Here is a 15,146-nt window from a genome sequence, read left to right on the forward strand (position 1 = left end):
ATGGAGACACTTTCTTCGGCCTGTGAAACTTAATTCATTTGATAGTTAATAACAATGCTTTGAATTTATTCCAATACTTATTTGCGTTTTAATAATAGTTGTCGTAAACCACAAAAAATTGGGTCGGCTGTTCAACAAAGGTTATAAATTACTAACGTCATGATTAAGGAAATTGCAGGAAATGTTATTATCAATGTAATTGAAGCTACGTATTGATTAGACACAACCTTTATAAATATTTAATAGCAAATAAACATTCCCATTATTAAAATCTTAAAAATAAATACCATCTTGAAGTCTATACATATTACAACACGTCATTCGGTGAGGTAAAAAGGCACAATTGAACTACCACACATTTCAGTTGATAATAGCCAGAGAGTTATAAATGTAGACTAAAACAAAATGGTTGCCTTTCATCTGGATGTGGTGGGTCTGATAGCAGAATCTAAGTTCTCTACAATCCCAGCATTGGTCACATAGGAGCTATTATTATAAATCATCCATAGCTACCAACATGGATAGGAAAAAATTTAGTAAATTTTCAAAACAATATAAATTTCATGATAACTGTTGCATAATCTACTAAACATTATACACATAGGGATTTTTATCGTCATTAAAATAGAAAAACTGCAATATTTTCCAGTTATGATTGACATTAAACATACTGGAAATGTTATGTATTATGCTTCCTCATAATTTTGAATATTAACAGGCATTTAATTCATCAAACATATTAAAAGATTTTTTAATTAATTAATTTAAAGAGAGAGTTTTGAATTTTAAAAAAAAATGAACATTTTGGAACAAAAAAGTTTTGAATTGATTTCTTGCTGTTTATTTCATTATGTATTAGTAATACTTATTTAAATACATTCAAGCAAGCAAGCAATGATCTGTACAAAAATTCTATTTAAAAAGGAATTTTTCAGGACACTTACTCAATTTTAGGAAATATTCTAAAAAGTCAAAAACCAGGAGAATTTTAATTAAGTCAGTAGACCAAGAGAACTGGCAAAATCCAGTAGTCTACTGGAAAATCTATTAGAGTTGGCAGCTATGATCATAACAGCGGTACTTAAATACATTAGACAGATAAAAACTACATACCTAAAGATTTATATCGTTTAAATTAAATTGAAATTTTGTACACAATACATAAAAAATGGAATAAATCAATATAGTCAAGAAAGAATAAACGGGGAATAACATATAATAATAAAAAAATTTCTTAGCTTCTATTTTTTATTTTATTTACAAAAAGTCCTTATTAAAATTTGATAAATCATGATGCCCACATCTACGGTGCAAAGTTTCTGCTATCAGAGTCCAGGGTTAAAATGCAATCACTTTTAGGTTAGCAGACTAAATACAATTGTTAGATAAATATACATTGTTTATTTTTATTGCATTCATTCTCGTTAAAAGAATTTTTAAATATTTATTTATTCCTCCTTAAAGTACCACAAGCAAGATAAAAGAAAACATTTTACTCCAGCCATTACACAGGATGTTCCGTAATGATCAATCGTAAAACATGTTTTAAAAAACCAGAAAGAGGACAAGAAAATAAACACACGGAGGATCACAAGTTAACACTCATGCAAAGAAAAAAACGAAAACACTATTAAAAATCTAACAAATCATATTTGAAGGAGGTCGGGACTGAAAACATCAAAGAGTTGTCAGAGGAGAATTCAAACAGGATTCATTAGACAATCAAATTGGCATTGGTTTAGGTTTATTTTAATTCCTTTCTGTCTTGGTAGTGATTTGTTAATTTACTGTAGCAATGATTCCGTTATACTTTTAAAACTATGGGTCCTTAACTCAAGACTTGCGAATTTGCGAGTCCTTTTTTTTTTTAACTAAAAGAGCTTCCCTATTCCAAATAATACAGATTTCTCATGCAAATCTATACATAGAAATTTTTCATGAGAATTAAGATTTGTAATTGACTCTGTAATAATAATTTAACAAAGAATTAAAACCAAAATTTCAATATCAAGCCAACTCAAAATTATTTTAATTTCCTCCTTCTATTAATATTGAAGAAAAATAATTTTTTTAAAAAGTTAGGTTCAATTTTGCTTACACATTTGTTAACTAATACTTTTACGCCATACATTTTTAAGTTGCAAACCTCAGTGCGTTTATTTTTTTTAATCACCACTTCTGAAAAAGGACTCTAAAAACATGTATCAAGAGCGGTCATTACAGAACATCCTGCAATGTTTATACAAGGCTAAATCCTTTCAGGAATGTGTGGTATGCTCGTTTGTCTAGCGTAAAAGTATGTTAAAAATGAAACTAAATGAGTCTTGAGTTCTTGAGATACTGGATGAGAACTGTGTAGACAAACTTGTATTGAGCTAATGTCTGGACGGTCAACATACGTTGAAATCTGAGATGGGTCAGAACTTTTGGCACATCCACAGCCTACAAGAACAAAAAATTGTTTTTTATTTTTATTTTTCATACACTCATATAGTCACTCCAATTAATAGTAGATCAGATAATCTCCAACAACTTGCTTTTACAAATAAAATCTAATGGAAGCAAATTATTTTATCTAGAACCATAGCAGCCAACAAGGATAGGAAAATATCCAGAAGATTTTACAAAATATAAATTTCATGATAATTGTTGCATGAATATTTTAAACATAGGGAATTTTAGGGATTTTTATAGTCATCAAAAAGAAGCAATATTTTCCATTTATGACTGTCATTAAATATACTTGAAATGTTATGTTAACTCATAATTTCGAATAGGCATTTAATTCATCAAAGATTTTTTAAATTAATTTAAAAAGAAAATTGCTGAATAAAAATAACTGCACATTTTGAACAAAAAAAAGTATTGAACTGATTTCTATAAATGAGCTTCACTTCATTATGCATTAGGTAAAAAGTAATCGTGCAAAAGGTAATCGTATTACAATGGAGAGGCATTACCTGATTATGATCGAGACAATGAAGCATAATGTCACAGAGAAGAACTGCACCAGAACGTCCAACACCCGCACTACAATGTACAAGTACAGGCTGGCGGCTGTCTGCTGCTGCATGCCTTCGAACTGCATCCATTTCTCCCATGAAAGCTGTAGTTTTAAACATAGCATAGATTTGATTACATCATAGATTTTCACCAATTATAGATTTTAACACATTATAGATTTTGATCATTTAAAGATTTCAGCATATTTCAGATTTAAACATATTATTGATTTTGGCATATTATAGTGTGATATTGCTCATGAAGCATGACCTCCATTTATAACCTATCACCCACCGCCTTATTTTTAATTTAATTTTATTGACTGCCTAGTTCAACAGACAACTTTGCTAACTTAGATACCCAGATCTAAGTTGGCAACCACTCATGAGTGATGCGTGTGTGTTTATATTGTCTTTCTCCGCAAGCTATGAATATTATATTTAGAATTAGATGCGATAAACAAATCTGTCAAGATAATGTGATAAGCAGATCTAAGTTGTTTAGGACTCTTTCCCATTTTTGCAGTGGTTTTCTTTATTTTATTTCTAATTGTCATTTATTATTTGATACTTAGAACATGCGAAGGAGACCAGGGGTGTTAGCCCTAATCATTGACCCATTGTGGGCTTCACAAAGCAATATGCAAAACTGATAAATATTCATATATTTCAAATGCTTTATATAAATGTGAGATGACATGAAAAATTGAGAGGGGACACATTATAATCATTTTTTGGTTTACGATTATCACAGTAAAACTCCATAGCCTTGTCAGTGTGAACCCAATCAAGAAGACAAGGAAACTTCAGAATCAAGCATAGGGACAGTCTAACCTTCATAGAGGACCTTTTAATGGAACTAATGTGAACTTGAATTATGTGCGAAAACTTCCAATTGTTACTCCAACAGCAAGGGAATTCTAACTCATGATATGATTTTCACCACATTCAACAAATGAGAATAATTTTATATCACCACTGTGGTCGGTGTGATACTTTCGATTATTGCCATAAATGGACAGAAAAATACCAAAACCTACTATGGTTAGTGCAAAGGCAAAAAGGATTCTAACCCATGAAGCGTCTATCACTGAGAATATTTTACGTCAGCAATGAAATGGACAGAGCAGAAATCAAATTGAAATATTTAATATAATGGAAAATAGTTGACTTACAGATGAAACCTGGGAGGTCGTGGGGGCAGCTGTGGTCGGGCCAGTCTGTATATTGGATGTGCCATAGAGGTCTCTGCTGGTGTGAGATGACATGAGATAATGAGAGCGAACACGTTGTGTAGGTGGAAGATGACATGCTGAAGTTCCTTGTGATTTGGAACTAAAAAGAGATAGAAAGAATGAGAAGCACTGTAATATAATATGATTTCAAATTTTTAACAAATTAAACTAAAATAAAAATACCAATTTCCAAGAATTATTATATTAAATAAAATTGCATAAGTTAAGTTTAAAACTATTTTGCATAAGTATATTCCGTAGTTTCACTTTTTTACTGTTAGTTGTTTTAAAATGTCATTACTTTATGAACTCTCAATTGGAATAATTTCTTACAAAGAGAAGAGATGATTTAGAATTCTGTTTTTAAAATTGTAGTTTAATTAACATATTTTTTTAATGAAAGGGCAATATTTTTTTAATTTAAGAGTTTTTCTAATCTAAAAACCAACTAAACGTTAAAAAATAAATAAATTTGTAGATGATCCCTCAGTACATTATAAAAAGTCTGTCCTTGATGAATTGTTAACTGAATTAAAATAATTTTAAATAAACTACATACAGAGATCAAGTCAAATTTTCGAAACCACTAATCCTCATCATACAAGATTTTCAGTTTTTTTAAAAAAAATGGTAAAAAAGAATATGACCCCCAATTCTTCATTATGAAATTTCATGATAGGAAAATTTATTTACTTGCACTAGAGACTTAACCGATGGAGTCCTAGATTACTTTTGTAGAATTTGTGGAGAGTCTTCCAGTCTAATATATAAAGTTTTTGCAGTTTAATAACTGTTAATTGCATAATATGAAGTAAATCTGATAAAAAAATGGAATTCTACAGATTCATGGAACATTGGCATGTCTGATGCTCAGCAGTCCCGTGTAGAACAAGATCCTTTTGGTGGCGGTGATCGTTTTAAATTAATTAGTGGATTCATACAGTGCAAGTAAAAATATGCTTAAAAATACTTACATCATTGTAGTTTTAAGCATATTTTTGGTTGTTGCAGATACATATTAATTTGGATGATATAGTGATAATTATCTCAGAGAAATGAATAAAATTGTTTAAGAAAAATTTGGATTTATTAAGTAAATATTAGTAGATTAAAAATGGCCATATTTAAAATATAAAAATAAAGAAAAAACCTTTAAAGGGATCAAGCAAAATCATTCTGTTAAGATTGATATTCAATGGTGGGGGACTGGGAGGCCCAGGAGGGTACTCCCAGTCGACAAAAATTGCTAATTGAAAGTGAATGAATCCACCGTAATTTTCCACTGACTTTCTGTTTTGCAGCAGTTATCTATTGATTATACAAATTTTGATGTTTTTAATACAATGTTAATGAGACACATGAATTTCGAATTCGATTTAACACTTTTAAACACACTCAGTTCCCAACCATTGCATCCTTAATACACATAATTTTTCAAACACTTCCACAAAATTTTTAAATTAGGATGTTATTGCAATACCCAAATTGAGTCATCTCTTTCTGATGAATGCTTAATTTGGGACAAATCTATCGTAAATCTAAGTGGGTTTTTTGATCATTCATCATTGTTGATCATATGATGATTATGTATCATTTATATTTTTAGCCATTTCTATGTTATTCCCGAGCTTTTTTTTCTTTTTAAAAAAAAACTTCAATATTTTTAATATGATTCTCAAATTTTAAACCTATTCCATCATACATTCACGTCGTTTACTGATAGTTTTTCTGTAGTTATCCTCATGTTTTTTACTATTTCTACATAGCTTTGCATAGGTTAATGTTCTTAATACGATGTTATTACGACACACAACTTTTGAATTCGAGGTATTTTCTCCCCTTTTCTTTTACCCACTCAGTTTCCAACGATTCGGTCATACTTCCACATTGTATCCCGATCGTGTTTTTCGGTAGTTATTTATAGATTTCTGTCTATTTTTCTTTTGACATAACTATTGTTATTATGACACGCAAATTTCGAATGCAAGTTAACACTTCCTTAAGAACTTAAAGAAAAAAATTCTGCTACTCATTCAAAAAAAATCTTGAGTTTTTCTGGACTTTCATTACCCTTTTTAAAATCTAAGACTCTCGTGACTGGTACACACCGAGTTCTTTATATGTCAAAAAGGAAATTATTATTATCACTATTTTTTTAAATTACAGATTTTAAATAAAAAAGATTACTCTAAGAATATAGGATTAATTCAGAAAAAGCAGATAGTTAATCATTATTTACTAGAACAAAGAGATCAAAGGACAAAAATACTTATCTCACTAAAATCAAATAGAAAGAAGATTTTTTTTTCAACCCAGATATTATATCAATTGGAGGAGTGAATTTATTATTAAATATTTTATTAAAAATGACCATGCAAAAGGAAATCAATGAAGCAGATAAAAATAACAAAAAATCTTTAAAAAATACTAAAAATAAAAATAATAAATAAATCTTTTCGGAACACCAAAAATGTAAGAACATTTTTAAATTTTTAGATTCAAAAATTATAAATGATAGTGTTTGTTTATTTCATTACAAGAGTAGTATTAAAGCACAAATTTTGTACTTACCTCTCCAATTTGGAGTTTATTACCATCTTCTTGGGGCCAATATGGAAAACACTTCTCACGCCCTTCCTCCTAAATATTTTAAACACATTTTATACCAGGAATTTTTTTATATACACTAATATAATTCTTTTTCATTCAACTATAGCTATAAAACTGAACAAATTTGTAACAGATTGATTATAATTTGTTTTGTCATCATTTTGTTTTCAAAGTTTCAGGGGTCATATTGAGCCGCAAATTTCTTGATTAAAATCATTGTTAACCCATTTCAAAAAAATTAATGTCTTTAAAAATTTTAATCATTGATATATTCAAAACATGAAATTCTAAATAAATTATATGCAGCTAAATATAAGTTCACTTTTGTCTCTTATCACATTTATTATTCTACCAAAAAATGTTTACAAATGAAAGAGATGCCAATCATAAATTCTAGTTCTAATATTTTTAAATAAAATATACAAGAATTTTATACATAAACGTGATCAATGATTTCTTTAAACTTCTGGACCTTGGATTTCGGGAAACTTCCGCATCACGGTTTACGAAAAATCGAAAATCCGGATTTTTCTGGACCACAATCATCTCTGAATTTTATATAGTAATTAGGAATAATGAAACTAAAATTGCATCATTATTAAATAAATAAACTGCACAACTAAATAGTGCTTACAAAAAGTTTATTGATAAAAACTCTTGATTTAATTTATGTTTCAAGGAAATATGCTTTCAAAAATATTTTTAATGCCAGATTTTTTCAAATTCTTTCTGTTCTTTAAAAAATTTCTCATAATTAATTTTTATAACAAATTTAATAAGTAAACTATGTTTTGAGTTTATTTAAGCCCTATATACTACTAAACAAGTTTCTTACTTGAACATCTGTTAGCATGACAATAACCATGACATGATCTTCCCATACCATTTGCCAGAAGCTGTACAGTGTATTGGGAAGAGGACCCTGGGCAGCTATATAGAACCTTTGCATGGATCCTATGGACACCTACATTTACAAGTATTTTGATTTTAAAACTCTAGTCACAAGTCAATAATTAGTTATATATTTATGACAGTTTCAATGGTGACATGCATAAATTACATGGTATTGAACAGCCATCGCTGAGATTCGAACTTGGTTCACCTCATTTGAAGGCGAACGCTCTATCCCCTGAGCCACTACGGCTATAATTAAGACAGTAACAAGTTTTGGATTTAAATATCTAGTCACGAGTCAGTGGCATACATAGACTTAGGTGTGCACCCTGTAAGAATTATAAATGTGCTCTATTTCAGACTTAGCACAATTTTTAAAAAAATTATAACATGAGAAAAGAGCACTGAAGAAACAATCAGGAATTTTTAATTATTCATTTTTTTTAAGTTTAATTATTTTAATACTAATTAATAAGTAATTAAATTGCAATGAAAAGGTGGAATTTAGAGAAAAAAAATTGGAACATTGTACGCACTTTCTGATTAACTACAATGAAATGAAATTTATCTTAAGAATACTGAGGAAATAACTCACTATTTTACAATAATTATATTTAAAGTTCAGTTAAGGGTTATTTTTATTTCTAAATTAAATTAAAAAAATATCTAATAAAATATCAAAATCTTTTAATTAAAATTCATATAGTAGGGTACACAACTTTCTGAATGAAGGGCTACATGCTGAAGTACCTAGACATGTTCACGGCATTTTTTTCAAAAATGTTTAATTACTCATTTTATTTTATTTATATGTTTTACTACAACCAAACACTGTGTCTAAAACAATGACCTAAATGTCAGTGTTTTAGACACAGTTCTTTTAATCAGTCTACTTAGTAATAATGCTTGAAATTAAATTTCTTTAAATAATTATTTTTATATTAGTTTAATTCTTTTTTATCAGCCAATATAATAATATACTTGCATAAAATTAAATTCTTTTAAACATTAAATTCATTCAAAACTGATGAAAACTAAACTGATGCTTAAAAAAAATTTCCCTTTTATCAAAAAAAAAGAAAAAAAATTACAGAAAAAATATAAACATGGAAAAGAAGAGATGACTTTTTTTTAATTTTCTTATCGCATCACATAATACAAAAAGTTTACTTTAAAATATATTAACTGTAATGTTATTGAATGAAGTAAAAAATAAAAAAAAGATACATATTTTATTGAGCAATATAAATTCAAATGAAATATTTTAATTTAAAAAATTATATGGCATCTAAAATGATTTAAAATAAAACAAATGCATTATAGCTCAAAATTAGCTTCAACATTCATTTGGGATTAAGTTTATTTTTAATTTTAGGACTTTTATATTTAGTGAATTATGATACAAGAAATTTTATGAATTTTAAATTTTAAAACTTTTTTTAAGAACTTTTTAAACTACCAAAAATTAAAAACAAAGCTCAGTTCAGAAGTTTTGATACATCATGCATAATCATGTAAGTCAAAAAGAGAAATTCAAAATTGGAAATAATATTATTACTTACATTTAGCGAAGTAAAAAATGTTTATATAAATCTTAACCTAAAGAATATTTTTTAAATCATTATTTATAACTACTTAAACAATAAACACTCAACTTACTGCAGTACTGGCAATAGCACTATCTTCCGAGGAATAAAAAAGCATTTTTACAATTAGCAGATATTTTATGGGCAAATTTTAACAAAAAAAAAATTTCTTACACAAATAGAGAGAAATTTGAAAACATACAGGTAAATAGGAGATAGTCGCAAAATACAGGAGTCTTCATTAAAAAACAGGAGACTTATCAGGTATTTACTGGGGTTAGATTACACTAAGTAATTAATTTTTCAGATGATGAATAAAAACTTACATTTAGATAAGAAGCATTTATGTAACCAGTTTTGTTTTCTGAAGTTGGAGTGAGGCGAACTCTGTTTTCTTCATAGGGGAAGACATCTTTAAAACGATTCCTCAGAACATTTTCCGGCAGGAGGGCGGTCGTGAAATCTGCGTTGGGCTTCTTTTTTGGAATTCTTTCAAACTCAAGAAACACTTGACCTTCAGATAGCCTGCTCTCCAGAGCCTGGATCTAAACACAAATCACAACTACAGTTAAAATGGTACTAGAACTAGTTCTTTTTATTGAAATAAATTAAGCGTTAACTATTTAATCTGAGCTCAACTTGAGAAAAGAATGAGAGAAAAAAAAACCACCCCAAATGACTTCTGTTCAATTGAACTGGATTCATCCGAACAACTTGTTAGGTATAAGTATTAGAAGTCTATTTTAATTCATATATGAGCAATTATAATTGAATTTATTAGCATATATAAATACATACAAATAAAAAAAAAAGATTGACAGAAAAAACTTACTTCATTTCTTAAAAATAGACGTTACTTTTACTAAACGTTACGTTACTTTGACGTTACGTTACTTTTTGCTATTGAATGTGAAGAAAGTGTGCATTTATTATAGTCAGTCACAAAAATTGTGGCAATGTGAGTACGATGGGGTAGGAGCTAGAACAGTCTTCTTGTCTCTCTTTAACCCTCTGGAATGTTGAATAACTTTCCATATGGACACAAACAAGACTTGTATAGTTTGTCTAAAGTAAGAACTCTCCTAGCCATTCGTCTGGACCCGTGGCGGTGAGGTATAACTATTTCAAGTAGGGGTGAGAGGTCATTGTTTAGGACAGGTTTTGGCTCGGGGTGGGTGAGGGAAAGGGAATCTTTTTCTTCAGTCTATTTTGTTAGCCCTAGAGTGAAGAGAAGCTACCCTCCCTGAAATATACTATTTTTGTTTACATAGTAGCAGACAGCTTCAGAGTTTGTGGCGGGGGGAGTTCCTACTGCAGACAAACTGAAAAGAATTCAGTCAAGATAAAATAAAAATTGCTTAGTACAAAAATGGCACCCTAGAAATTTATTTATATTTTAATCATACCTGCCAACATTGGAGAAATAAAACAACAGAGATTTTACTAGCAACAATTTTAGGCTATGAGTTAAGTTTTGTCACGTCATGCATAATCATATAAGTCAAAAAGAGAAATTCAAAATTAGAAATAATCTAAGCACTTAGCTAAGTAAAAAATATGTCAATAAATCTTAACCCAAAAAAGATTTTTTTAAAACCATTATTTATAATTAATCAAACTATAAACACTCAAATATGCTGGAGTACAGGCAAAGCACCATCTGTTGAGGAATAAGAGAAGCATTTTTGCCATCAGCAGATATTTTATTGCCAATTTTTTTCTTTTCTTTAAAGTTTCTTCAATAAAAAGGGAGAAATTTAAGAATATACGGGTAAACAGGAGATAGTCATGAAATACAGGAGTCTTCATTAAAAAACAGGACACTTGTCAAGTGTGTTTAATCACGAAGAAAATGCATACCCTAGTATCATTTGGAATCCTGAGTGTACTCAAAGTGGGAGCCAAAAAATTTGGCCTAGACAAACAGAGTCCATTCATAGCTGCAACAAGCATAGGTCCCATCAGGGGGTCCGCCTCCTCTCCACCTTCCATCTTGAGGGAAGAAGGTCGATTGCTGTCCCTCCTGATTGCGAGTCTGGTCGGCCCTTCGGCTTCCGAGGCCTTGCAGTTCTCATAGGAGTGAGTGGGGAGATTGTTTTGCGAGTCTACCAACTTAGTGGAGGCTACGGTCTGCTGCTGAATCGGATTGGAGGTGACGACTTTGGCACATCCCACCGAAACAATCTTGTAAGGCAAATTTGGTTTGTTCAAAACTGCCGACGGATTGGTTGAAACGACCTGCAAAGAGGAGATACCATCACTCGGAGTATCATAAAGGTTAGGTTTTAAAAGTTAGATAAAAAAAAAAGCAAAAAATCAATTAATTTTTTTAATTTCATTAATAAATACAAGGAACTAAAACAAAACATAATACACAAGTTCTAAGTTAATTTTTTTTTTTTAAATATGTGTAAAAAATATTTAATCCACCATCAGTTTACTATCCCAAATTATCTCAGGCAAATGGAAAAAGTTAAATATCGGTCTTTGTATATGGTCACAACCTCACCATCTGAAAAATCTTCTGCATTACTTTCACTCACGAACGCCATTTTTTTACTCTTTATTCTATGTAAATTCCTCAACCATCGTATATACAATTTTATTTTATTTTATAACCGTCGTTGAACAGCCGACCCAATTTCATGAGTTTACGACTACGTACGTTCAACTCCGTAGCCTTGTAATTTTGAACCAATCCAGAAGACAAGGAAACTCCTGGATCAGTACCCCCAGAGGTATTGATTTGTTGTGGGAACATGGAGGACTTTGAGACTCGACAGATTTAACGTGCATCAGTCACCATTTACTACACGGGGAGTTTTCGGCCGGCGAGGATCGAACCAACGACCTCTTGGATATGGGCCCAGCGCCCTACCGACCAGGCTATCCCGGCCCTCATCGTATATACAATTGTACAAAACACGTCTGCAGCTCCGCAAATAGCAAAACTCTCAAACAAATATTGGCAAACTTCACAGCAGATTATTATTATTCACAGCAGATTATTATTATTTGTTGCTTTGCTTCCGGCCGAATAAAAGCGCGATAAAACAAAACAGTTTTATCAGGAATGCTGACGCGCCTGAGTTTACTCTGGATATTAAATATTTGCAATATAAACATACCCGAGTTAACTAGGGATAATCAGAGAGGCGGATAACGGTAAAGAAATAAAATTTATTACGAATTGTAATAATAATTATGATAAAAATCAAAATACACTATTTCTAGTTAAATCAGGTGTACTGCAGCTAGATCTTTGCATGTAAGGATAAGGTGGAGGTGGTTTGAAGTGATGGAGAGGATTTGAGGTGTTTTCATGAGGAACAGCAAGATCAGGAGAACTGTACGTATGAACAGGAGGATCCCGACTGCTCCTGAAATTAGGAGGAAACAAAAATATAACTGAACAATAATGATAATGAAACAAGTAAAAGAAAAAAAAAACTTATAGAAAAGGAATACCTAAAAAGCATTTTTGGATCTACTTTTTCTCCATCACACATATTAAGGAGAGAGAGATCAACATAATTTTTGTACTGACTATAAGATTGTTGTTGTTGCGCAGGATGTACGCTCTCAACAGGATTGGATGTGGGGGATGATTGATATAAATGACTAGCAGACATATCTCCAGTGCTATAACTGTAATAGTGATAACAGTATTAAAAACTTTCATATAACAAAATATATAAATCTAACAAACAGATGTGTAATGACTAAGGCCCGGATTTTGATGACATTTGCATTTTTTTGCATTTTTGGACATTTTTTTTGCCCTTTAGAGCATTTTTTTAGATTTATAGGGCATTTTTCCTTAAATTTTGAGGCGCATTTTGCATTTTAAAAATTTTAATTTTTTTGTTAATTTTTTCCAATTTTTATTTTTTTTTATCAATTTTTATTATTACACTGGCTTCCAAACAATGAAGAAAATCTATAGGATATTAACAGGTGAAGCAAAATCTTTTCAAATTGAAGAAGAATTGTCAGTAAGTGAGACCGTCTTTTTCANACTAATATAATACCTGACATAATCTGATATTTGGTAATATTATGAGATGGAAGTTGTTATATTCATTAAAGTTTCTATACAAAATAAAAATATTTTGGAGTCAATATATTTTCCTTTTTTTGTTATTTTAGAATATAAGACATATTTTTCAAACTTTAACGAACGTAGAACAAGTATTGCATTGCTTTATATTTTTTGAAATGACTCATAATAATTTTAAAGAGTAAAAACATTGTTTCAGTTCAATATTTTTACTTTATTTATTTCATGTCATTAGGCATTTTTAGCGCAATTTTCGCATTTTTAGAGCATTTTTAAGGGCATTTTTTGTACCTTTTAGGGGCATTTTCTGCATTTTTTAAGAGCATTAGTTCAGATTTTTTAGGTCATCAAAATCCGGGCTCTAGTAATGACGAACTTGAATCAAAAATGGATATCAGGTCCATCTTCACCCAGTAAATAAATTCTAAGCCATTGTAATTTTGCTTATTCAAAATAAAATGTACACAAAAAATATCTTTAATAAAATTACGTTTTTCAATTCCTACTATTAGTTCACACTCTCCCTATCTATTGTTCAAATTTTCAATTGTAATAAAATACCTTTTTAATCACTCACTCAAGTTCAAATACATTTTTTTGAACTTGTAGTAGATGACACTTGATGTTTATACAGTTTTTTCAAACATTAATTAACTAATTAAATAGGGATAAGCGAAAAACGAGATGGAATTTTCTGATTGGCTAAGTGTTAGTCGTTGTTTTAATTTTTACTATAAGCGATTCAGTTGTTTACATATTTTAAAGATAACATCAGTGTTAATTTATAGCTCTATTTGAACAGAAAAAATAGTTTATGGCGCATATTTAAATATTTAATATTCGCTGTGTTAAAGACATGCCATCGCTATTTTGATCCTCTGCAGAGGGGATGACCCCCTTGCTTTCAGTGGTTTTAGCATTGACTAAAAGTATTTTCTGAATAAAAATTACCATATGAACTTTACGATAGTTTCTAATTGAATTTTGTAACTAAATTAAGTACACTCCAAACCATTAAATTAATTACTACTGAAAAAGTGAGTACAGTCTCTAATAATTTAATTAAAGTCACAAACAAGAAATTAAGTGCAGGCATTATTAAATTAAGAACACTAAAAAATAATTAATAAATTTCTATCACAAATAATGAAAATTGTAAAGATTAAATAACATTTAAAAATATAATTTAAAATTACTTCTAAGTGTAATGAGTTTAATTTAAAATATGTTTCATACTATCAAAACTATTTATTTGTAACAGTTCCAATACTAATTCAGCAATAATTCATTTTGTTCATTGGAAGATAAAGAAGCAGTAGCTAATCCCTTATCAGTGGGAAAACGTTTTGAATTTCCCTTTCTCGACTACTAGCTTTCACTACTTTTGACATTGAGAAGACTGGTTTTTCTCAAGTGTTCATGTGAAAGTAATTTTTAAAAAAATTCAGATGATTCTTTTAAAATACCGTGTTATTCTAAATTATACCGTGTTATTCTGAATAACCAAAGAGAAAAAAATTAAGGAATATCAGGACAAAATGCTACAAATTAGAAATCAGGACAAAAAAGGACATATTTTTAATCAGGAAAATCACAAATATCAGGGCAACTACAAACCCTGATGAGGGAGAGCAGGAATTCTTTTCAATGAATCCCGCTCACTGTACACGAATGTATACAAGTAAGTAGCATTGCCATTGCAAAAAAAAAAAAAAAAAAAAAAAAAAAAAAAAAAAAAAAAAAAAAAAAAAAAAAAAAA

The 15,146-nt window shown here is 29.7% G+C and overlaps 1 protein-coding gene across 1 annotated transcript in view; it reads right to left on the reverse strand.

Moving 5' to 3' along the window:
- Nucleotides 1-212: 212 nt before the first annotated feature.
- Nucleotides 213-15,146, reverse strand: part of LOC107440357 (protein tyrosine phosphatase non-receptor pez) — a 190,635-nt gene continuing 175,701 nt past the window's right edge. Inside the window, exons 17-25 of the mRNA XM_071185889.1 lie at nucleotides 12,796-12,975; nucleotides 12,551-12,707; nucleotides 11,188-11,565; nucleotides 9,654-9,872; nucleotides 7,683-7,811; nucleotides 6,809-6,877; nucleotides 4,178-4,337; nucleotides 2,961-3,106; nucleotides 213-2,442 (exon numbers count right to left, since the gene is read on the reverse strand). Of these exons, the coding sequence (XP_071041990.1) occupies nucleotides 2,314-2,442; nucleotides 2,961-3,106; nucleotides 4,178-4,337; nucleotides 6,809-6,877; nucleotides 7,683-7,811; nucleotides 9,654-9,872; nucleotides 11,188-11,565; nucleotides 12,551-12,707; nucleotides 12,796-12,975 (1,567 nt within the window). The 3' untranslated portion in view covers nucleotides 213-2,313. The remainder of the gene's footprint in view (nucleotides 2,443-2,960; nucleotides 3,107-4,177; nucleotides 4,338-6,808; nucleotides 6,878-7,682; nucleotides 7,812-9,653; nucleotides 9,873-11,187; nucleotides 11,566-12,550; nucleotides 12,708-12,795; nucleotides 12,976-15,146) is intronic.

Source organism: Parasteatoda tepidariorum, chromosome 9, assembly GCF_043381705.1.
Source record: "Parasteatoda tepidariorum isolate YZ-2023 chromosome 9, CAS_Ptep_4.0, whole genome shotgun sequence".
In the NCBI taxonomy this organism is placed as follows: domain Eukaryota; kingdom Metazoa; phylum Arthropoda; class Arachnida; order Araneae; family Theridiidae; genus Parasteatoda; species Parasteatoda tepidariorum.